Genomic DNA, 25,547 nt, shown 5'->3' with positions numbered 1-25,547 from the left:
TAATTCCCAATTTGGACTACAAAAGAAATGGTAAAATGTAAACGTTATTTCTCTACTGCAGTCTTTCACTATTTTAAATTCTGATCATGAATCAAAAGGGCTTGTTGCCCTGGCTTCATCTTGATCATGTCCCCAGTGTAGTCCATGACTTTTAGATGAACAAGTCCTTAGTTTCCTACTAAAGGACAAGATACATAATGATGTAACCCCAGGAAATTAAGCATAAGCCACAGCATTGTACGTGTGAAAGGGCGCCTTACTAATCTTTGGAAAACTGTGATTTCACTACCAAAGGTGACTACATACATTCTCAATCACACACGTATCATAATCACAGTACGTGATTCTTACTGTATTCCCCTCTGTACTTTTCCCTCAGAACTCAGGAAAAGGACTGCATCACAATGAACGAAAGCACCCAGAAATTTAAACAAAAACCCTGATTCTTTACAGAGCATTTCAATTAAAACGCTCTCATTAATGCCACTCTACAGAGGAACTTGCCATGACCTCATTCATGAGAATCTGCAAAAATGGCTATTATCACCTATTTTTCTAATGGAACATATATATTGTAATGGATTTATCATAAAATTCCTCAAGTAGTTAATAAAATCACCTACTGACACAGGTGATAGCATCATAATATCTAGAAGTGGTACCATTTTCCAGAACAGAAAACAAATGTCACAAAGATTATAAATGAAGCAAAAATAGTAACTAGAATTCTGATAAACTGGTAGATTGAATCAGGTGCAAAGAATACTTAAAGTGATGCTCTACCCACTCCCTGAGGGAAACAATGTTACAGATGAGCAAAGACAATAGATGTGGACAGGTCCACTATTTGAGGCAGGTGATGAGACAGGGTAAAGGGCAAGAAAGAACTACTTCGTAATTCTTACTTTCCTCTGTCTTTTCCCCAATGAATGAGAGAACATGAGCGTGAAAATGAAGCTAGGCTTGGAGTCCTGCTCATTCCAGTGTTCTCAGCTCTCTAATTATAAAAAAATAAATCTTATCCTGTTGTCATGCAAGCCACAACTTTGGCAATCATGATATTTCTTGTACATTTCCACTTTAAATTTTGTTTCCCAGAGAACAGTATGGTGATCACAAAGGAGGGGCTGTTAACTGGGACAACATCATTATCCCCGTTTCAAATTCTATTTTAGAAAGGTGGAGGAGGGAGGTGAATAAATTACTGACCTTATTTGAAAATAAACAGGCAAGTTCCACTTATTATTGAAGCTGTGATAGGCAGGATGTGCTCTTAACCTTTTTACACTGGCCTGGGATCCACACTGCCGTTCAAATGTTCTTAAAAAATTCATACTTATGGTGTATTTCTAAAATAAGAACAAACACATGGCATTTTCATTGTAAGCAAACTAACCGGAATTGGGAGCATATACTGGAAACTGTAATCAAGATAAAAAAGGTCAACACACAGAATCATAGTTTCTAGAGCTGATAGGGACCTTAAGGGAGCTTCCTTCCAAGGTTCCCACTTCAACGTCAAGTAATGTCCCAAGTATTTCTGTGACATGCTCAAGGTCTTACACGGTGAGTCCATTCGGAAACCCAGGGACTCTAAATCCAGTGCTCTTGAAGGGACAGCTGTCATATTCTAGGGCACCCCTAACCCAGTCCACTGGAATTGGATGTGATGGCAGTTTAAGTGCTGTAATTTTCATTGACTCTCCAGACGGAGGAGAACATGTTTAAGAAGGAAAGAAAGACTCAAACCATGTGAGTTATTACATCATTTTTATAGATGAGGCAGCACAGAAACTGATGGGGATCTAACAGCACCATTAAGAGCAGCAGTTAACACTTACTTAACACTTATCACCTACAGATTGTGCTTAAAATTGTACTATTTAATTTAACCCACAAAACTACCCTATAAGGTAACTACAATTATTATCATCCCCCATTTTACAAATGATGTTTCCTCTTCTGTTTAGGCTCAGAGAGAATGTACCTGAAGACAAAGCTAGGAAATAGAGGAAACAGAACCCTGGTCAGTCAGTAGAGCAAAACTGCAGCTGTTGTGAAGGGCACTCTATTCCCCAGGCCCTCAGGCTCTCGGGAAAATACTGCTGGACTTTCCATATACCTCACAATTCAGAGGGGCTCAATTCCCGATAACAAAACCATTCACCTAAATATACTGATGTCTGTGCTTCAACAGGAATTTTAGTGCAATAAACATTACAGGTTTTAAATTTCTTTCAACTGGTTTTGAGCAACAGTTATGTAATCATCTGAGTATGGTCAGGTGTGTGGAGTTGAGACAAAGGTATTATTTATTCCTTTTGGGATGAAACTATACCTCTGCATATAATGGATGCTAATGGAATACAAGAATATTTCCCTCTTCACAAGAAGCATGTTACATTAAAGCTGAAAGCGGAAAGCATTTCTTGAAAGAAATAGATGCTTGCTGGAAACTGTACCCACCAATATTAAATACTGGTTTGGAATTCTAAAGTCAAAGTTCTATCAGAAAACTTCATTTCTGAGCTGAAACATCTCCTAGCCTAACATAATCAATATGATTCTCTAAGGAGTACAGCAAAATGTAAAGAGTCTTAAATTGTAAATGCTAAAGACTATTATTCTGTTTATGATATCTATTTTTTAAAAAACCTATTTTTAAAAATCACAAAAGTAACTGTCAACATACTGTAACATGGGACAATTAGCCCAGCTAAATGATATTTCTGGGACAATAAGCTACCAATTTGTTGCCTTATCTGTTTTGAAGTCTGCCAGGCCCCAGGCTCACACCACACTTACCTTGTGTTTCTTTACACTTTAAAAATTAACAATCAAACTCACTAGGCAGATTAGAAAAAGAAGCAAATAGAACTTCTAGAAATGAAAATTAGAATAACTAAAATTGGAAACAACATACAGGTAAAAAAACAATTTAGACACAACTGAAGAAGGAATTGGTAAACTAGAAGGCAGGTCCTGATAAATTACCCAGAATGCAGCACAGAAGCAAAGACATGAAAAATATAAAAGTACATTTAAGAAACATAAAGGATAAAATGAAGCGGTCTAATCAAGAGTTCTAGAAGGAAGTAACAAAAGAATGAGAGAATAGCACAATTGATGAGATAATAGATTAAAATGTTCCACAACTGATAAAAGACACCAATCCTCACATTCAGGAAACCCATTAAATCCCAAATACAATAAATAAAAAGAAGCTCATACTAAATATATTATAATAAAACAGCACACGAAAGTCAGTGATTTTAAAAGCAGCCAGAGGACAAAAGGCATTAACTACAAAGAAACAACAATTAAGTTAACGGTTAATTTCATAACAGAAGTCAAAAACCAATGTTCAAAGTGTAGAAAATTCTATTTCCAGCAAAACTACCTTTAAAACATGAAAGCAATAGTAATTTTCAAACAAACACAAACTCAGGGTTTATTATAAAAGATGAAGTTTATACTAAAAAATATTCTAACAGATGAATTTCAGAAAGAAGGAAATGATCCAAGAAGGTAGTTCTAATACCCAAGAAGGAATAGTACGCAAAGGAAATGATAAACTTGGGGGATAATTCTGAGAGGATAATGACCATATAAAACAACAACAAAATAATGCCTATTTGGGGGGATTAAAAAAGTCAAAATAGAACTAAGACCCTGCCCTGGAAACAATAATATATACTATGGAGTAGGGTGATTAGCATTAAAGTACTCTAAGTTTCCTTACTGTTCTAGAGGCTGAAGAACACCAGTGAATTTTAGATTCTGTTAAGTAACTACTAAGGTTCATTAATATACACAGACATAAGGGCAGAACTTCTAAATTAGTGGAGAAGAAAACACAGATTACAGCAGGAAACCAGATTCCCAAAAGTCCAAAATACAAAGAAGGTGGGAAGGAAGGAAGGAAAGAAGGGAGGAAGAAAAGTGGGACAAAGAGGAAGTACAAAGTAAGACCCAAAGAATCAGTGATTATAGTCATTATAAACTTAATAAATTAGCTATTAAAAGACAAAGACTGTCATATTGAATAAAAAAACCAAAATCCAGGGAAGAAGGAAGACAGGCCCAAGAGGCTGAGCAACAAGAGTGGTGAGCTGGGACTAGAACTCAGGTCATTGGCCCAAGACTTTATTCTTCACTGAGACACTATGTATTGCCTTTAAAACATGATACGACAAAAAATAAACAAGTTGAATTTACTTTTGAAATAACCATGAAATCTTTTAAATGATAACATGATTTAAAAAACAAGTTGGGCCTCCTAATCTTTAAATTATATAGGACGTTTATGGACTACGTTTTAAAATCCAACCAATACTTTTTGTTTTCCTTCAAAATTATACAGTAGAAATAACACAAACTTGATGTGTCATGAAAAACACCTGTAACGAGACTGGCTTCTAATGGTCCCAAGATCTTTTTAAAAAGTTAGGAAACAATGTACGTATCTAGTCACAATTGTGTCTACACTAACTTTTACTTTAAATTCTAAAATTAAAATATTCTTATTCCCAAAGGTATCAGGAACTGTTACTAGGATAAAGCAACCTGTGTATTTTAAGGTAAATGCTCACTTGGCAGCTCAAATTTTTATTTTTAATAAACCACAGAATCAAGACCGTGCAGATAACATGATTGTTCTAAAACCTCAGGTTAACATCTTCAAGAATCAAGACAAAGGAGTGAAAGGTACCTTGTGAAATGCATCTGGGTCCCCAGGGTTGAAAAGTGAGGGCAAGTTCTCTTCTAATCCTCGTACTATTTCTGGCCAGACAGAATTCACCAAAAAATCATATCCAGGAACAGTATTACCTTTTTCACTGTAAGATAAGAGCAAAATTGCAGTCAAATACACATAATCTACTACTCACAAAGACCAAAATTCCACTGTGGTGTTTTTACTGAAAGTTCCTCAGCCTAAAACTTATTACAACTTAAAAAAAAATATATATATATATATATTTGTCAATTAGTTTGTTTCTAAACCCAAACTTCTGCTTCACTCCTTGATCTCGGCCTCACCTTGAACCTGACACATCCTCTGTATCCACTCCTATAACAAGCTGGTGGTGAGGACAGAACCTGACACATCCTCTGTATCCACTCCCCTAACAAGCTGGTGGTGAGGACAGGCAAAATTACTACTTCAAACTGCCTGACACAATTTTCTCCCCTAAAATGGGATAACACATTTACACTCTGTCCTAGAGAAGCAGCAGTCTAATACCACAAGAATAGCAATCTTTGCATTCAACCTCAACACCTCTAAACCCTAAAGCATTGTAAATAATGCTAATTTACCAATTACCAACAGCTTTGTGATTAAGCTACCTCTAAGATTACCTTCAGCTCACGTAAAGTCTTGATACAAAAAACTGATGACATTAATGTTTTGTGTGTATGCAGCTTTATTTTGCATCTTTTACCAAAAGGTTGGACTTTGGATTTCTAATTCACAAACTCAAAGGCAACACTGAGATAACAGCATGCACTCTGAGCTCAAACCTTGGGTCATTTAATTTGTTTTGGTTTCTGCATCTTAAAATGGAGATGCCAATAATATCTACCTCATAGGATCACTATGTGCATTAATATTTGTACAGCATTTAGCAAGGCGCCTAGCATACAGTAAGTGCTGTGTGAGTAATGGCTAACTACGGAAGTAAGTTAAGGCAGATTCCGTAAATGTCTCTTGAACTTAAAGACCTGTAAATATCACTGATCTACCTACCTACTTTGATTGTATATAAAATAATATGCTCTATTTTAAGATAATTTTCTTTAAAAATGGTGAGCCATTCAATATATGGTCTTATTTTACTAAAACTGATAGTTTTAAGTTGTAAAATCATCAATATCAAATGGGACTTAACATCATGGTAAGTATTAAAAACAAACAAAAAAATTTACATCATTTTCCTGCTTAGCGAAAATTACCCAGAAAGATAGGTTATCAAGGAAGCTTTGCTTTACTGTCCAGAAAGAGTGATCAAATAATCTTATCATCGTTAAGTATTGATAAGAAATTAGTGGTGGGGTTGGAGGAGGGCGGAGGAGGGTAGAGAAGATGCCACTTCCGGCATATAGCCTATTACAGACTTAATCATGGAAGAGCTAAATCTGCTAAGGTATCTGGAGAAAGGACAAAACTATGGATTTTAAAACCGTAAGTGCCCATAGCATAAGCAATATTAAATGATAAGACCTCCTCATCCCTTAAGTACCTAATGAAAGCCCCAAAGAGAAAACATGAACCTGCAAGATTAACATGAAAAGAGCTAATCGTATTCTTTGGAAGGTAAATCCTGAATGCCGCTGGCACTGCCAGTTATAAAGGGCACTGAGGGTGATGGACAGGGAGGCCCTGAGGCTCTGGAAATGGAAAAGCAGAACCTGAGCCCGGGAGGGGCAGGGGCAGCTCAGTGACGGGGCATGGAGCAAATAACGATGACCTACCAAGGGACGATGTGATTCCCGTTCCTGAGGCTGCCATATGAATTCTGCCATGCTGACAACTGTGGACAAGAACTTGTGGAGCTTTGAAACTTGACATTTCAGGACGAAGACTAGCCCAGTCAAATCTAATAACTAGTTGTTTCCTAACCGTAGCTTTTAAAATTTTACATCCTAACTTCTACTAAATTCTTACCCCTAATCCAAATGATTACTAAACAAAAGTGGCAAAGCCAGGCTTCATCTGAACTCGTGTACTGAAAACAGAGAGGGTACTTCAAAGGTTAAGCAGTGTTTTATTATCCCAGGTAGTTTTCTTTTCAAAGAACAAAAATTCAAGACCAAATATGTTGCTCACATGAAGACAGGGACCTTATGTGCCTTTCTAATGCTGCATATAAATTCATTCTTTAATTCTGCAAACACTGGGCAGTTGCTACCTTCAGGACACTGTGCAGGAGGGGGAGATGTGGGACATGGCACAGGAGGTGAGCACACTGTTGAGATGGAAATCAGTGCTCAGTGGAAGTGAAAGTGACATGTGGTGGAATCCAGAGGACACCATTAATGCCGAATGTCAAGATAAAAGATGGTCTCTTGAAGGAAGTGGTATTGGAGGTGGAGCTTCCTATGGAGTGACAGCAAACAGAAAGACAAAGGGAATTGGAAGGGCAGGGGAGAGGGAGGCAAAACGCATACACACACCATATAGCGTGTGTTAGGAAAGAGCAAGAGGTACTGTGTGGCTGGAGACCAAGTGGTGCAGGGCAAGTCCCACGGCAGAGAGCTCTGGAGTGGAGAGGCGCCAGCAGGGCACACGGGGCCGTCCACGCTGCATCACGACGCCTGGACTTCCCTCATGAAGCCACGAGAAGCCACAAAGACTCAGGAAGAAGGCAGAGTGTCTGAAACTCGGCCTTCTGGATAAAGTGATGCTGAAGGCTGGACTGAGAGCAACAGGGAGGAGGCAGGGAGAGCATGTGGGGAGAGCCCGTTACTCTGGAGCGAAGAGGACAAAGGCCTGGGCTGGGACAATGGCAATGGTCAAAAGTAATGGGATGTTTATGAACAGAACTGCAAAGCCATGGAAATTACATAAAAGAAGGAGGGAAAACTGAAGCTGACTTCAATCATAATTAGTATAAAGCGAGTTGAATGTAACTGAATTGGTATTATGATGCTAGAAAAACGGAAGGAAACCAATTTTGATTTCAAACTGACTCAGGTAAGAGTGCAGAGGGAAGAAGCACGTGCTTAGGTAGGATTCAGAGAGGAGTGTCAGCTTAGCTCCACCTACTAGTTCCTTCTCTGCAAAGCGAGGCGATGACACCGCCCGCAGCACGTGGGGAGTTACACGTAGGAGGACACACCTCGTGTCACTGCACTTCACCTTTCTGTGCTTCGCACTGCTTACAAATTGCAGGGGAGACCCTCTACCAGTGAAAAGACTAAGACTCGTTGAAGGCTCAGATGATGGTCAGCATTATTAGCAATAAAGCAATTTTTAACTAAGCATGTTGTTATTTTAGACACAAGGCTATTGCACACTTAATAGACCACAGGATAGTACAAACATAACTTATGTGCACTGGGAAACCAAACATCCGTGTGGCTCACTTTACTGTGATACCGGCTTCACTGCGGCGGCCTGGAACCGAACCCGCAGTGTCTCCGAGGTGTGCGTGTACCCAGCTGACACAGGCAGCCTGTAGCAGCGGGCACTCCAGGCGACAGGCGCCGCCATTACGCCGAGGCGCGCTCTGCGCACTGCAGTGTGAAGTACCTGGAGATGGCTCCGCCTGTGACTTCTCGGAGAAGGCGGCAATGGTGAGGGACAAAGTCCAGGAGCTTCTTGTACATGGTCTGAAGGCCGTCTGGACGAGACTCAACAGTCTGTTCAATAATCACCTGGTAAAAGGAATATCATTTTTTTAAAAAAGCACCTAAAAGTATGAACAACATACTACAAAGAATAAAGAAAACCTTAAAAAAATACTTCCTCGTACCCACCCTCCTCCCCAACTGACATGTTTTCTACACAGTAGGTAAATAATAGTCTCACTTAAAACTATGATAGTTCCTAGGACAAGACAGTTCTGACCCCGTGGGGACACAGGGTGGCAATGGAGACTGGCCTGAAGCTGAAAAACCAGGCCCATCCATGTGCATCCCTCTGAGTTTGAAAAATAATGAGCCCGCTTGACAACAGCTTCCTACTGCTTTGGCCATCTCTTCAGATTAGGGGAAGGTTTGAGACAGAGAAAGATGAAAAAAATACATTTTATTTTCTTCATTATTTTATTTTTGTGGTAAGGTTGACAGTCAAGGGGTGAATAACAAGATGACAAGCAAAATAAAATAAAAATGTGGCCATGGTTTACTTACTATACCAATGAAACTTCATTAGATTCAATTCAATGAAAAACAAAGGCAAAAATTAGTAACAAATATTTTCACTTCATAAGAAACAATATAGATAATTTATCTTTTTCAGCCCAATCAAGACAGCTATGAAATACAATACAATACAAAGAGGGAATGGATATATCATCATTTTTAGTAACCCTAAAAGAGCTCACATGGTTAGTGAAATTAATCCTTAAATTTCATTATCAATGGGATTCAATTTTCCCCTTTTAAAAGCAGGAGACTTTCACCCTGAAGTCACAGAGTAGACGCTTTGCACTTACTGACAGAGGGGACTGCCACCCTGACCGGTGCTTGGAAGGAGGTCTGCACCTGCTGTGGATGGGCTCTGTGACTTCTACCAGTTTGAACCAGATGAAACTGCCATCTTTGTATGTCAGAAATAGTTGAGTACTGGCAATTTCATGTGGTGCAATCTACATCCTGGCTACTCAAGGCAGAATATACTTATGTCGGGTATTTTCACTGTATCCGAACAGGAGGGGGACAATGCATAGCCAAGTTCCGGGTTGATGCTATTATTCTGCAGTTTGCTTATACAAGTCCCCGGGCTTTGACTGCTCTCCCCCTGACCTTCCTGGCTGGGCCAACTCCTCCACATTTCTGATGACTGGGGCCTAATCTGTTCTGTGAAGACCTTGCTTCTCATGCCTTCACGTGTCGGAGTTTTCAGCATACTCCTGTGCCATGCATGCAACTGCGCCACGCACGCTTCTGTGCCACACACACGCACCGCACCGCGCACACGCACCGCACACGCACTGCGCACACACACCACACACACGCACCGCACCACACACACACACCGCACCGCACACACGCACACCGCGCACACATACCGCACACACACCGCACACACACATCGCACCGCACACCGCACCATGCACACGCACCGCACCACGCACACGCACTGCAGTGTCGTTATCTGCTGAACTGTTCTATTCCACCCACTAGACCAGTAGTTAAAAAACAAAACTTCACTGACATGTAATTTACATACCATAAAACTGACCTAAAAATGTTTTGATACATACCTTCTTCCCAGGTGAGACCCTCACCCCACTAAATTATGATGATCCCAGGGCTACAGCATCATTAGAAAAGATAAGCGAGCAAGCCCGGTTCCCAGCACGCTGATTTTAACCGACACTTTCTTCCATCTGACACTGTAGTGACTATGAGACCCTTTCCAGAAACACCTCTGATCTGCCCCTCACAGCCAGTGGAGTATGGAAGACAGAGCAGATGCTCTATGAATGGCTGCTGAATAAATCCTGGGGTGCACACACCTGATCCATGTAGGGTTTCACGAGCACTTGACCCACTAATGCCTCTGCGTCCCGCGTCTTGTCTATTGTGGCATAAGTCCGGAGGCAATGCCGTATTATGTCGACATCAGAAGTCTGAAGCCCTTCTAACAGGAGGCCTTCCAGCGACCGCTGTAACATGGCCGTAATGCCTGCTATGCGCTGCAAGGGAAAACACCAAGTAAACAAAGCTCCAGGTGGAATGACTGCTAAAGACACAAACAGGTAACAACAAAGCTTTCGTTCTAATAGGAGACAATATATGTAAAAGCAAAATATTAACATTTCCTGGTGAGTAACAGTGAACTTCCTCCTCCCTACAATCTCTTTAGAAGTAAACCTTTGCTTCAGCAAAGGTGAGTGTAGACAGAATTACAGAATAAGAAAAAAAGTTATTTTCCTCTTAAGCTACAGAGTAAATCTGACAAACGTGAATTTAAAGCCCAGTCAAGGGCTATGGATAAATTAACTCTGACTACATAATATCATGTGTCAAGTTACATGAAATTCCCAAATTAATTTTACTGTTATAATTCAGAGACTAGGCCTGTGTCTTTATGCAAAATCTACAATGTGTGACCCTTAGGAAGCAGGGGTCCAAAAAACAAAAACTGAAAGATGAAAGTCAAAGCTAGCTTCAAAATCCTGTAGATCAATTACCAGAGGCTTGACTAGGTTAAACCAAAATTATCTAGCAGACCCTAAATACCAAAGTGAAAACAAAACAACACTTACTGGTCTCACTTTGTCGAGAAGAGGCAGGCCTTTGCTCTGAACAGCATGGAACTGTAACTGGTTAAATTCGGTGGCAATTCTCTCCAAAATCTGTCCAGTCAGAAGTGGGCTAGTAGACACAATGACAGAAATTTCATTCCTAAAGTTCTTTCAATTTCCAAGAGAAAGCATCATGTGATGAGTTCTGTTGTCACTTTCTCCGAGAGTGTTTTTCCATGCCCTCCTTGTTACAAGGTGAAAGCAAAAGCGTCCTTCATGCCATCACTTTTCACACCAGTCATATGCACAGCCTGTTCTAGGCACAGTGGGGACCTTACATAAGCCACTGGTGCAGCCTGGCCTCGGGCCACAGGCCCAGGGGGCAGGAGTTGGGCCAGGTCAGTCCTCATTCTGCAGTTCCCCATTTCCACCATCTTCTCCAGGCTCTTCCATTCACGACCTTCTTCACCTCTAACCTCCCTTCTCTCTCTCACCCTATCCTATTATTCACACTTCTGCTAAAATACCTCTAAGATTTCTCAAATACCAAATAGTGTTGTCTCCTCAAGAAAATGAAACTGGACCTCTAACAGCAATAAAGGAAATAGCTCAACACAGCTTCCTTTAAATGTACGCTTCTCAGATAGCGGAAAGAGCAGCCGGCTTATGTGCTCTGGGTCCTAGTGAGAGGACATTCACTGTGCATCTTCCAGTCTAATAAATGCCCTTCTTTTTTCTAACACACATTATAAAGCATCACTACCATTCAGAAGGAAGTTAAACAGCAAAAGAGAAAACCCAGAAGGCACTGAAGCACCGTGGACTTATCTGGGGCAGCCTACCTCTGACAATGACCAGTCAGTCAGTGGGGGGAAGAGGCACACCATAAGGAAACAGGAAACGCATGCTGAGACCAGCAGTGGGCTACCCAGTCCTGAACACGTAGCTTCCAAACCAGTGTAGAGGGAACGTGATAGCCCAGCACGATCAACCCAAAAGGCTAGTCCCTCCCTCTTTCCTGAACAACCTAATGTGGACTCATTAGTTATACATTATCGAAACATTTCTTGGCCTACCAAGTATGATACATTTACTACTCACTCACGTTGCCGGGTTTTCCCTTCTCTACAGCTCAACGTTGTGGACCTGAATGAGAGGAAAGGTCCTTACGAGGTGATTCTGAGCGGCAAAGAGCACAGTGCCTATTACGTTAAAGACGGAACACTGTCAAGAACTAGTATTAGAGAAATGGAGGTCACCGAGGTATTCCTACCAAAGGAACGGGTAGGAGCGGGCAGACGGGCAGGAAATGAGGCAGACATCATGGCCGCTGCGTGAGGACGCAGCTCGAAGGGGCTGCAGGGCAGTGCCACCCAGTGGACCGTGCCGTGCTGGTCAGGGTGGTTGTGAATGGTGATGACGAGCTCGGATGGGGCGGGGGTACAAGGTGCAGCACCGTGCGGTGGGCTGAAGAACCAACACGGCGGGGACGGACGCTCTGCTTATACATCTGGGTTATGAAAGGCATGGAGGCCCAGGACATGAGAATCGCCTCCTTTCTGGATGCCTCATTTCTTAATCTACGTAGGAGAGATATGGAGCATGTTGTTTCTAAGGCCCCTTCCAAATCTCAAATTTTGGGCAGAAATCCAACGTACCTTTATAGTATGACCAAGACTTTGAACTACAGGTGTATTCAACTTGGCTTCAGTTGGTTTTGCAGATTATCCAATATCACTCGTGGAAAAATGTCAGGGCTATCAACATGACTTTAAGAAAAGCGGGGGTCAGACCCAAATTACACACGCCTGAGGGCCGGCTGCATGCCAGGCACTGGCTGCCAGCATCCCAGTGACTGGCAGGCGAGCCTGCACTTGTAGGGTCATGATTAGCCTTCTGCTACGGATGCCACGGAGCTGAAACCCCCTGCCCAGCGGGACCCGCGGCACAAACCTCTGCTCCCTCCACTGCTCCAGGGCACGTGCACTGCTGCTGCTACAATCTACTCAACTCCCCTTCTGAGTCACTCTTCACCTGGTGATTTACAACTCAGGCTAGGAAGGAATGATAGTCACAGTTCGTACGGCTGAGGAAATGGTCATCTTTTCTTATTTCCCAGCTTTTTCTTTCCTGTTTATCAACTGTAACTTAAACGTGCCTACACTGTTTCCTACTGACGTAATGCTGCTGCAAGGTCCAGCAGTGGGAAGGCTCCCAGCATGCCTAAGACGCCTAAGAAAGACGACCTATGCCATGCCGCACAGTGAAGGTCCACAAGGTCTTGCTGGTCCATAGGGAAGGCAGTTGCGCTGACCGCACACTCCTTCTGCTTCCCGGGAAGGTGACTGTTAACTGAGGCTGTGACCACAACAGTTTGTGACGGCACAGCACACATGCAGGCGCTCCATGCACTCCCCTTTCCTGAGCTACATTCACAAACACTAAGCCACACACTGGGATTTTCTTCTTTTGCAGACATGAGTTCTAACTAAACAAGTGTTGTTAGCCTAGGTGTGAATTGATGCACTATTCAGTAAAAAACACTTACCTGCGTACTTCTAGCGCAGGTGTTTCTTTAGAACTTTGAGAATTTAAGATCTTTTCAATTTTCTCAACTGATCGAATAACTTGGATAAGCCTCAACACACACATCTGTGAAAAACAAGCAAGAAAATTTATCACGATGTGTAATCTTAATGATCTTATTTCCCTGTGCCTAATGCAGGAAAATACAAAGCCAAAAGTCAACTCAGAATATTTGGGGCACCCTACATTTTGAATATCTACATTAACACTGAATTCCCAAGAATGCAAACCTTAATTTTGGCTTTCTAGTACAAGCATATTTCAATATTCTACTGCAAGTTTATAGTTAAAACAAAACTGGGCTTTTTTGCTTTCTCATATTCTGTACGCTTATTCCTTCCTTCTTTTCCCCATCTTAAGTGAACCTCTGTATTGATACATTTATTTTCTTACAACCCTTCTTTTCATGTTTTAATGTGTCAATTCATTAAAGACACTGTGACAAACATTAGCAAAGAGGTTGAGGAATATTATAAAAACTCTCATCCTGAAAAGAAGAAGATATAAGGTCATTCACCAAACAAATAGTTACTGAGCACCTATTATGAGCTAGACATTCTTCTAGACAGTGGGACATGGATGAATAAAACAGAAAAATTTCCTGCACTCCAGTCTCGAAATCTTTAGACAATAGCTGAGGGGAGATCTAAAGAATTAAACAGAAGGTTTCTAAAATAATCTTCTCTCCATTGACATTTAAAGATGTATGTTAATAAATAAATGTAGAAATTACTGGATGTAGCACCAGACTAGAGTCAGAAGTCTTTTTTGATCCCAATTCCAACTCTGCCATTATATTATTACGATTATAAAATTAAAACACAGGACTACTAAAAAGTAAAGGCAGTGCACGACAGGTATATTTAAAGGGAAAACAAAGGAAGAAATAAGCATGGCAGAATGACAGCAACACATTACTCTTCCTAAAGTAATAAACCCACACTAGAATATGGAAAGAGTTTGCTTTAGAAAGGCCCGTTACTCCCTAATGTCTAGAGTATGAACACCTTTATAGGTGTGCTACAAATTTACATGCCTATGAAACTGTAAAGTGCTTCACTGAGGTCAGTTATTACTATTTCCTGTTCTGGAGAAAATGAGGAATTTTAATTGTGTCCACGTGGGTGTCTCTAAAATTCTGTCTTATCATTTCAAACAGATAACATGACATTATAATACATACATCCATACATGCAAATGAGCTTTGAAAAAGTCAGTTTCATAGGACTCAAAAGTATGAGAAGACATGAGAGAGGGCTGTTAGCTCGCATGCAGCATATGAAATCCAGTTTTCTTTAAAAATGTTAATGCTACCATGAATAAATTAAAGCACAAGGAGAATATACAACTTTCTTTGTCTTTTTAAAAAAAAACTATTTACTTTACCCCACCCGTCTTATTAACAGGACTAAAATCCGACCAGGAGTGAGAAGACCTGAGCCCCGCCGCTCTGTCCTCACCAGCCCTGCTTGGACACCGGTCTCTAAAGATCAGAGGCCTCACATTTCTCTAAGGCGCCCAGAGGGACCCAGACCACACGCACAAAAGCGCCCTAACTAACTCCAAGGTGCTAGCGCGATCCATGTTTTAATAGGATGACACTTTACCTTTTTTTTCCTAATGTCCTCTTGTTTAGACATTCGTTCATCTACTGCCCGGATTCCTTCACTCACAGATGACCTAAGACTCTTTAAAAGAATAAAGAACATGTATTGCAAAAGTTGTTTGGTAACATTATGAAATTTACACATTTAATTCAATTCCACAGAACTGAATTAAATTCATATATTTAATTCAATTCCAGTACAGGCCAGTATTTTGCAGGTATTGACAAAAAATACGAAGTATCAGATACAACTGCTGTTGATTTGGGGGCAAAATGACGCAGAAAGCCAAGGTCACACAGGATTAATGGCCAAAGGAATGCTAATACATACAAATATGCAATGACTGTCACAGGTGGTCAGGGTAGAGAAAGGAGAGTAGCTGACCGGATAGGACTGGAGTTCAACTGACACGGGTGCAGGCTGACAGGGCAGAGGGCTGTGACTGAGTACGACACACTCAGGGTGGAAAGGCATCGCCTGGTGCACTGCAGGGTTCGTTTCGGAGAGAAGTAGGAAAAAAGGGAGTGCCTGATGCAGGGGACTTATTCCAACAAGGTCTTCAGACTAGATCCTACCTACTTTGGAAATCTAGAGATTTTTAAGTGCTGGTATCTCACGATGTGATGTTGTTTGGGAATACTAGGAACCAAGACATGAGGAACAGCATGGCTAGGAAAAGGGAGAGGCTGTCGTTGAAGGAGCGTGTCCGGGAGCTCACGCACTGAGCCAAGCACGAGACTGTTAGGAATGGGGGCCAAATGAAGGTAAGGAAGAACTACAACAAACTGGACAAATCACAAACACTCTACAGGAAAGTGAATTCATTCATCCAGTAAACAGTACAAAACCCCTATTAAATGTCAGCTGTTGAGGCAGCCAGTGAGGACACGACAATGAGCAAGACAGAAACACGTATCCCTCAGTAACCCTGGAATTCACAGTAGCCTTATGACTTGAGCTCAAAAAGGGAGGTAAGGTTTGGGCTGATGGGGAAAGAGGTGGCTGCAGACAGCTGCCGGAGGAGGGCGGGCGCGTGGCAGGACGGGACTCGAGACTGCGTGTGACAGTGGTCCTCCAGGTCCGGAGCGAATGTACCTCTACAGGCAGAGTTCAGAGGACACAGTGGAAGGCTAACAAAGGCCGAGGCCCAGGAAACACCAGAGCTGCGGGTGGGGAGGGAGAGCGGGCAGGCAGGACAGCCTCGCAGGGGCGGATGTGGGACCAGGAGTGGACCATAAACACTTCTCCCCCATCCCGAGCTTTTGTAACATCCAAACGAAACAGAAAGAACAGCCGGAAATGTCTGCCAGCTCAAGGCACAGCTCAAAATGTCTCTCCTTTATGAGTTCTTTCTTGCCTGCCCCTCCTGTGGACTTCTCAGCACTGCCAGTCTGTTAGTCTGTACTTTGTCAGCTTGTTCCATGCATTTTGTCTTTACTTAGTTATGTCCCGAAAGCATCAAAGGTGCCAGGTACTGTCTGAGCGGCTAGGTGCTTGGGGCCACTCAAGGGGCATGGTCTAGTGGTGACACACACCGGAAGTGTAGTGCGCCAGGTTTAGGGGAGCCTGGAAGTCAGGGCGCCGCACACAGACTGGGGGCCAGGGAGGACTGGGCGGCACCGTCTTCTGTTGGAAGCGAAGCTAAAGCTCCCTCCGCTGCTCATCCATGTGGAGTCCCTGAGCCCAGTGGCTTAGGGGTGGGAGTCCTATTCCCACAGCAGAGATTTTCTCTGAGAAACATTAAAATGTAGCGTTCCTTAGGTAGTACATTACGTTTATATTATCCTGTTTATCCCCTAACATGGACTGCTCCAGGAACCTACCCATGTGTAAAATACTGTCTGGGAAATTACTTGTAACATTCCTACAAATTTTAAAAATATAAGCTATCCCTAAGTTGGAGACCACTTACATAGGAGTGCGGTGGCATTAACAAGTTTTGAAATAGCCTCCTTTCCCTCCTCTGACATTTTAAAGCTATATACTGAGAATCTTTTACCTTCAAATCAAACATGTTTTTTAGGTTGTAATATCACATGCAAAAAAAAGAGACTCATTTATGACCTTTCTGAGGGTGAGTGCTGTAGTTATGGACCACTGAACAACAACCAACCAACCAGATAACAGGGATTCCAGAAGGCAAATAAACATAACATGGCTTGTGGCAGATTGTTTAATACGATTTAGGGACTTACCAGAACCTCTTCTCGCAGTTGTCCCAAAGGCACGGAAAGCTGGTTGAGGGCTTTGTCCATGCCAACCTAAAGGCACAATCATGTGGCACAAACATCACGACCGGGAAGAACAGTGAAGTATCGGTTTAACGATCAAAGCAGCACCAGGGCTGTTCTTTCTGCACAGCCACGTAGTGCTACATAACTAGATAGCAGAAATGTCGTTTTGCCATAAATACTGCTCAGAGAACCAAAAAAATCTGTTGCTACACATGAAACAATAAAAATCAGGGAAGTCATATTAAATAAAAGCTTTCTTATATACAATTTACCCTTGGATGAAACTTTATATGAAATTTGAAAAATTTTAATGGGAGGTGAATATTTCTAGTCGGATGGATGGGTTCTATTTCCCCTACACGTACTTATAAGACTTGAGAAAAATCCAAATTAAATAGAGAGGAAATAAAATTTTGGGGTGGGGGGGATTATAATCCCACTGAAACAGTCTCAGTGGTGTATCCCCCAAAGCAAGTATGGCTCATGAACTCTCATGTCTTTTGAAATTCCCACAGAGATAACTACTTTCTGTACTGCTTTGGACAAATAGATTTAAAAACAAAATAAAATACGAACAAAACAACATTTTTGCAAGTATTAAACCTTAGGCACTTCTAAATGACTTTCACAAAAAAACTGGTATGCTCCTTACAAACCAGTCTCACATTCTTACAAAGCCAGCCGCCTACCTACAGAGCGGGCAAAGTGTCCTTCACCCTAAAGCTGCCCCAAAATAAATGAAGCATTTCCTTAAGAATAGTTGATGTTTGTTCTTGCAAATTAGTCTAAACCAGGGAGATTTCAGGGAAGTCACTTAGCACTAGCAAAAACAACCACTCTGATAGTATTATCCTTTATTTTTCACCATTTCTTAATAACTAATTAAAAAATAATCAAGCTAGAACAATCTCAAATGAGTAAAAACTAAAAACAAAAAATGTACACCAGGAAAATTTAGTTCTTTTATTAATTAATGAGATTAGTAATCTCTTCAAGTCTCTGAGGGGAAAATCAACTAATAGGTTTCTAAAAACACTCAGCACTTTTCCGAATAAATCTGAGCGAGAAGTGTGGGTGTGGGTAGAACTGCTGGATAAAGTTTACCAAATTGGTTGACAGGTTGACGAAATCTGCATAATCCTTGTTGATGAGCTCCACCATGGCCGTTTTCAGAAGCTTATAGTAGAGCTCCAGGTCATCTCTCAGCTCCTCCAGCTGGACGCGCTTCCTGCAGTCTGACACGAAATGATCCACATCGAAATCTTCCTGAAAACAGAACAGAAAGGCAAACATTGTTGCAATGGCATCTCATTTTACACTTAAAATGAGAGGAAGCATGAGAAGGAAGCGCTGCTCTGTTCATTTAATGGCTGTATCGCTGCAGGGCAAAGTACCCCTGGGAACACACGATGACTCGGTGATGCGATGACACCATGGGGCGTGCCACTCACTTCAAAAAGGTGCCTCAAGGGCACCCCTTCCCCCTACCCCCCACCAAAAGCATCCTCTCCTGTTCCCTAAATTCTACAAGGGATTCTATTTTTTTATTATACATTTTACATAGGCTCTTCTCAAAATAGAAATAGCTTTTCCCTTAATTTGAAAACAAATGTTCAAACTAAAACTTTCAACCGACAAAGGATTACACAACAGAGTAAAAATGCACCCACTCTGTGACGTGCCCCAGAAAAGCACGTCAAGGTTTTTCCCTATTTAGCACTATGGTTCACATCCTTCCAGACTTTCTACTCTCTCCCTTTAAAATATAAATTACTTTTTATAAAAAATCGAGATGTAATTGACATACAATATAACATTATATTAGTTTCAGGGGTGCAACATGATTCAGTATTTGTACAGGTTGTGAAATGACCACAAGAAGTCTAGTTAACATCCATCACACAGTTACAAAGTTCTTCTCACTTGTGATGAGAACTTGTAAGATTTACTCTCAGCAACTTTCAAACATACAAGCCAGTAGTTTACTTGCGTCACCCTGCTGTGTATTAGATCCCCTGGACTTCTTACTAACTGGAAGTTTGCACCATCTGACCCTGCACCCATTGCACCCGTCTCCCCACCCCCGCCTCTGGCAAATTCCTCAGGCATCATCATTCTTTATTAATAATCATGGGATGTACATAATAAGAGGGGACAAGAAGTTCAAGATAGGACTCTGTCCTCAAAACATGCTGTTTCACTGAGACAAAAATGAATACAAAACAGTAAGTGCTAAACTGTGCACTAAATAGGGGTTGGAAAACGTTAAGAGATTAGCATGAGCTCGTGTGTGTTTTGAACCATTCTTAAAGACCAGTGGACAGCAGAGACAAATAAATGTTCTTTATATTCAATAAATACACCTTAAATATCTATCGTGTGACTCAGGCTCTGTTCTAAGTACTAGGGACACAGCCATAGACATGAAAAGGAAGACAAAGTCTCTGCTCTCATGGAGCATATGTTCTAACGGGAAAAGGAGCAAATAAACATGTAAACAAAGTGTGATATCAGTGAATATGATAAATGCTGAAAAGCAAATACATTGGGACTTGAAGAGGGGGCTGGCAGAGGGGAGGAGCTTTACTCAGAGGACAGGGAGGACCCCACAGAACAGCGACCCGCTGAGCTGACATCCGAATGACACAAGTTGCTCTCTGGCCATGGAAAGGGTGAGGGAAGAGGGTTTCCGCCCGAGGGGACGAGGGGATGCCATGTGTGCAAGTACGTCCCTGGACCTCCCTGCAGCTCCCGCCCTCAAATCCAGTCCTGTCACTGAGGCAGGGGGACCCCAAGGCACGTGCCATAGTCAGCCCAGAACTGAAGTCTCCCAAAGCTCATTCCACATGTTTATGTGGTTAGCACATTATTCCAACTTCAGGGTCAACAACGTACACGAAGTTCTGGCACCACCACGGACAGCGGCTCTGACAAGGACTCTGAGGTCGTAACACGTCAACTCTGAGGAGCTTCCGTTCTAACGGAGTCATCGTTTTACATCCAACTCCTCTGTGAACTGTCCCACCCGTGTTTGACATATTTATGAAAAGGCAAAGAAAACGTCTATTCTGCAAATGTATTCATCCATCTAACAACTATGAGTACCTAAATATGCTGTTCCAGCGGCTGACTTCTCCTTTCTGACTCCTTGCCCCTATTTAACACCAACCATAACGTGTAATGATTACCTAAAAGTCCACCACCTCCCTCTCGTCCTACTTCCTATACTGAATCTGCAGACCAGAGTCCAGCTCACTATGCGTAGACTTGTTAGAATTTCTGCTAAGATCACAGGCGGCCCTCAATCTCTTCCCCATTGGTAGGATGCTGGAGCTCTGGCGTACAGACTTGGTTCCATCTTTTGGGCTATTCTTCATATTCCGATGATCCCACTTCCCAAAGTTTCCAGCTGTGGCCTCTGGAAAGCAAAGTTCTACATTATTTTCCTAGGACTGAAGGCTGAGTCAGGAGAGAAGGGCCACGATTTTCCCCAATTAGCTGGGTGACTTTAGGGAAGTCATGACACCCCTGTCCTCCGTTTCCTTAACTGCAAACCAGAGAAAATGACCACTGTGTTTTCTCAGAAACATAAAATGTCAAGAGCTGCAAAGTTATTCGGACGAGCACTAGCCGTTACACCGAGGAGGGACTGAAGCCCAGAGACCAGGGTTTGCCCCACGCGCATACTTGGGGGTAGCAGAACCGAAACAGGGACCCACATCTCCAGGCCACCACCTTCTCCAGCACGACCCAGATCTGAGCAGCTGGCCATTTCCCCTTCTCATCTCTCCGTCAGAATACACGCTCCTTGAGAACTGGGACGCCCTGGAACGGCCTTCCTGTTTCAACACTCATGATTCATCCGACGAGAACAGAAAGGGGCCTCCGTGACTTGTTTACCTTCTACTAGTTCTTTAACACACTGCCACGCTCAGTCACCACAAGGAGGGGGCTGATTTCTCTGAAGCAAGGTGCCTACCAGTTGCCAAACGAGCCACTAAGGCAGAGGTTCGGAAAGGAACTGATGAACAGAAGTTCAAAGGAGGCAGGTCTGGCTCAGCACAGAGACAAACTGTCCACAAGTAAAAACTACCCAACAGTGGAATGCACCGCTTTGAAACACTTTCAAATGTTCTGGAAAGTGCTTCTTCATGACCAGGCGGACAATCCACCGCCTGTTACTACAGCGATGTGTGTTCTGAACACAGCCCGCTGCCTGCGTGGGAACACGGGCTGGACAAGGAAAGAAGGTGCAGGACACCAGGTGAGAAACCACCATGGTAGATGGCGTGAGGACAGCCTGCATGGCAGCAGGTGGAGAAAGGCAGAGGGAGGCCAGACATGTCAGGAAGCGAGATCCCTCGAACTTGGTAACAGATGGCGTTTTGGAAAGGTGATGGAGAGGACGTGACCCCGGTGCTCTCACTCACAGCCAGGTGGACAGTGGGACCCTGGCCGACACAGGTGACACAGAGCTGGTTTGCAGAGGAGAAAGCACTCCCGGATCCAGCTGAACATGAGTGCCACGGAGATACCCAACGAGAGACAAGTGTGGTGCGTGGGAGTGGAGCTCAGGAGCTTCTGGGGCCAGAGATAGGAATCTGTGCCACCTGCCTCCAGGTGGTCACTGCAGCTCATGGGTTAGCTAGGGAAAACAGAGGACATGTGACTGAGCCCATAACCAGCCATTTAATGGCTGCAAGGAGGGCAATGATTATGTACAAGACACAGAGAGACCAGAGAGGTATGAAGGAAACCAGAAAGCAGTGATGAGAGCATTTGGTCTGCTGAGGTCAAGCAAGGAGGCAGGAAAAGGTCCGCTCGATTAACTCTGCTGCCAACTCATTAGTGGAATGATGGTGCCAGAAGACAGAATGGAATGTGTTTCCCAGTGAAAGGTGAGAGCATTTGGGCACTAATGAAAGGTGGGAGGAACAAGCAGAAGAGACTAAAAGAGGAGTGTGGGACAGCCACGGGGAGCACAGAGGACGACAATAACAGCATCCTGAGAAGACCAGGGGCATGCGCTCCAAGCCCAGGGGGGAGAGTTCACCTGGGAGGAGGTGAGGCCCTCTACACAGGGTGAGGAGGAGACAGAGAACGGGCTTGGGACCAGCAGGCGGACGGCGTTCCCCTTCGATGGCCTCTACTTTTCCTGTGAAGCAGGAGATGAAGTCACGTGCTGACATGGGAGGGCGGCTGTGACTCCACCGGCGCATTAAGGCAACGGGTCTCACTGATCCTAGCGTGCCGCTTTCTCCCTCCTGCTGTGCTTGCCTTAGGTCCTATTTCATCTATTAGTTGGCTGTCAACCCTCTGAGGATTTCCGTACCTTTTAAAGCTGACAAAGCTAACAGTATGCTGCCAGTACCTCTGCCCCAAATGATTCTTCCTTCTGTCACTCCTGCCTTTTGATCACCTACATCTTTCACAAACCTGTCCCGCTCCACTCTATTTCTCATTAGATCTCAAAGGACCATTGAAAGAACATTTTGAGTAGCCTCTGAGGCCAGTCAGCTCCAATGCAACACAAATGACCATGTAATTTCCTGCTTTAAACTTGACTGTAACTCCACAATGAATACCGGCATCAAGCACAAACCCCTCACTACAGTAACAAGGCCCAGTACACTGTGTAGCCCCCCCATCTGCCTTTCTACCTTCCCAGTCTCGCTCCTGGCCATGCTGCCACACTCCAACCACTCTGTTCTAAGGGCAGTTTTTCAGCATGTACAGTCTTTCTATCACCATGCTCAAGAGCCAACCCTTACCTTATCCAGCCTTGTACCACCATGTTTAGACTGCTGGCTGGCAGGTGACCAATGAAAGCCTGTTAGTTAAATGAGCAATTGTTACAACTGTCTTACCAGGTCCCATCATGCTTGGCAGACGTTTCCAATCAACTGACTGGATTTCAAGTAACATCAACTCCTAATATAAATCTGATATTCTCTAACTTTCCCACATACATAAAACCTATCCAATTACAAAATATGTTGACTGCGACACAAATGCAGAACTATAACCCCGACAGCAAGCTCTCCACCATGCTGTGCCACAGAACTATCCCTTGTAAAATATCTCTTTAAAGGAAACAAATTGCAATTAACCTTTATCTCCAGACCCCACCTAGAAAATCAATATTTTACACAGAACAGCTGTTCTATGCATTTTTCTTCAACATATGAAGCGCTCGCACTTGTTAGCACTCCAAATTGTATGGCATACTCAGGTGTAAGAGCCACGCAAGAATATGAAGTGGCTGGCGTTCCAGCCACTTCCCGTTTGGCCTCTCCCTACCTTTACCTATTTTAGGACTTATATTCTGAGACCTAGAAGGTGCAGAATCTTTCTAGAGAAAGATGGTGGGGCTAGTGAGTCAGAAAGGATACCAGTGCTGGGCTCGAAGAAAGCTGAAGTCAAAAAATGGACAAATTAAGAGTTTCCTGTACTCCAAGACTCCTGAAGTCAGAGGCCCTGATCTCTGCGTGTGCCTTTGCTTCTCCCAGTGCTCCCCTCCCCATCATGTATCCTTAGTTCTTTCTTTCTACCCTGGCATCAGGGTCGTGGAACAAAGGGTTTCTGGAATGGTAACTTCACCCTGTACTCTCTTTCAGATATTCCCATTCAAGTTACATGTTTTATTAGTGATTTAGCAGGAAAATCGCTGTACAAGAAAGAACAAGAGCAGAGCACTCCCGGGTCTAGGTAGCCCTCACATTAAAACTGACATGGCCACACTGGAGAGGCTCCAGATGTAAATGCTTTTTTAAAAAAAAACAACCCACAGTTTTGGAGATGTGATCTGAATGTAAATACCAAAAAAAAAAAAAAAAAAGCTAACTACCCTAGGGGAGAAAAAACATTATGACTTGAAATCATCAAAAAGACAGACTAAGAGATTTAAACTCACTTGCTCAAAATTTTAGCTCTTTACTGAGCCTAAACTTTTAACGTTCTAACACTGAAACCAGCTACTAAGTTGTGCCAAAAATCTCAATCCTTAGAAATTAAACAAATATACTTTTTGATGGTTGACACGCAGACCCAGAGAAATTCACCAAATGGGCAAAGTTCTTCCTAGCTCCGATTCAAATCTTGGACGTTTTCAAGGTTGTACCTGATGAACCTTTGTTATCAGTAAAACGTTTTCGGTTTATGTGTCTATTCTGTAAGTTTATGCCCTACAATTACCTGCACACCAACTTCCAGTTCACCTCATAACGAGCAGGGCAACTTGAGAAGAGGATGGTTTGTTTTGTTGTACCGCAGCAAAATCAGTAAAAAAATCCGAATTTTTTAAACATCTCATTCCAGAAGCTTTAGACGAACGTTAGGCAAACTGTAGAGTAAGTGGCCTTTTTTCCGACCCGATCCCCGGGTAGGTACAAGGGTTCAGGGATTTGCTCCGCACATTCTTACTGAGCTTTAGGTACAAGACATCGGCATAAAGCTTCTGTCCGGCAAGGGGACAGGCCACCTGACTGCACTGCATGGTACCAGGGTCGGGTAATAACAGGGGCGTTTCCATTCAGCTCAAAACCACTTGCCCAGAACTTCCAGGCCGTTTAACTCGATGCGCACGATTTCACAGAAGTGCGCTCTCCAGGCTGCACCTGCCAAACCTGAGGCGAGGAGACTCACTGCGAAGTGAGCGACGTCCCCGCCGAGGGGACGCGGGCAGAAGCCCGAGGAGGCCCCGGAGGGCAGCGGAGGGCAGGCCACCCGCGGGGCGCGGAGCCCCGGCGCGCACCTTCATGAACTCGTCCTTGTCGAAGCAGAGCGTGTCCGGCCCCTTGGGCAGGTTCATCCTACTTTTCTCCATCCCGTCGGCCGCTGCTTCTCAGCGCCGAGACACCAGCGAGGCAAAGAAGCAGGAGACTGCGCCCACGGACGGGGCGGCCGCAGCCACCGCCAGTTTCCACCTCACAGGAGGCACCGCTTCCGCCAACATGGCAGCGCCCGTGCCGCGGCCAATGAGCGAGGGCGCCGCGGGCCGGCCTCCACCTGCCGCCGCTAAGAGGGGCGCGCGGACCGCTGTCTCCGCGTCTCGCCGGCAGGCGGTGCTGCCCCCGTGCGGCGGAGGCTGGCACTGCATCCTCGCGCACGCTCCTGCTGGGCTGGGGGGAGATGAGGCTGAGCCCTGGGGGGTCACGCGCCAGAGAGGCCAGTGGGACTCCCTCCCGGTCCCGCCGTTTCCA

General features: G+C 43.5%; 1 protein-coding gene across 3 annotated transcripts in view; it reads right to left on the bottom strand.

Moving 5' to 3' along the window:
- Positions 1–25,324, bottom strand: part of COG2 (component of oligomeric golgi complex 2) — a 39,584-nt gene extending 14,260 nt beyond the window's left edge. Inside the window, exons 1-10 of one of the 3 annotated variants that reach the window (XM_019757371.3) lie at positions 25,100–25,324; positions 18,451–18,612; positions 17,308–17,373; positions 15,113–15,193; positions 13,468–13,571; positions 10,941–11,049; positions 10,188–10,367; positions 8,255–8,379; positions 4,712–4,838; positions 1,210–1,349 (exon numbers count right to left, since the gene is read on the bottom strand). In XM_019757371.3, the coding sequence (XP_019612930.3) occupies positions 1,210–1,349; positions 4,712–4,838; positions 8,255–8,379; positions 10,188–10,367; positions 10,941–11,049; positions 13,468–13,571; positions 15,113–15,193; positions 17,308–17,373; positions 18,451–18,612; positions 25,100–25,171 (1,166 nt within the window). In that variant the 5' untranslated portion in view covers positions 25,172–25,324. Of the gene's footprint in view, positions 1–1,209; positions 1,350–4,711; positions 4,839–8,254; positions 8,380–10,187; positions 10,368–10,940; positions 11,050–13,467; positions 13,574–15,112; positions 15,194–17,307; positions 17,374–18,450; positions 18,613–25,099 lie in introns of those variants that run through there. The other 2 variants (XM_019757372.3, XM_074316439.2) reach the window with 2 other exon arrangements.
- Between the last annotated feature and the right edge of the window lie 223 nt (positions 25,325–25,547).

This window comes from Rhinolophus sinicus, chromosome 6 (genome assembly GCF_057876585.1).
Source record: "Rhinolophus sinicus isolate RSI-liver-muscle chromosome 6, RSI-T2T, whole genome shotgun sequence".
Lineage (NCBI taxonomy): Eukaryota > Metazoa > Chordata > Mammalia > Chiroptera > Rhinolophidae > Rhinolophus > Rhinolophus sinicus.
The sequence above is the reverse complement of the archived record's forward strand: the minus strand, read 5'-3'. Positions and strand labels throughout refer to the sequence as shown.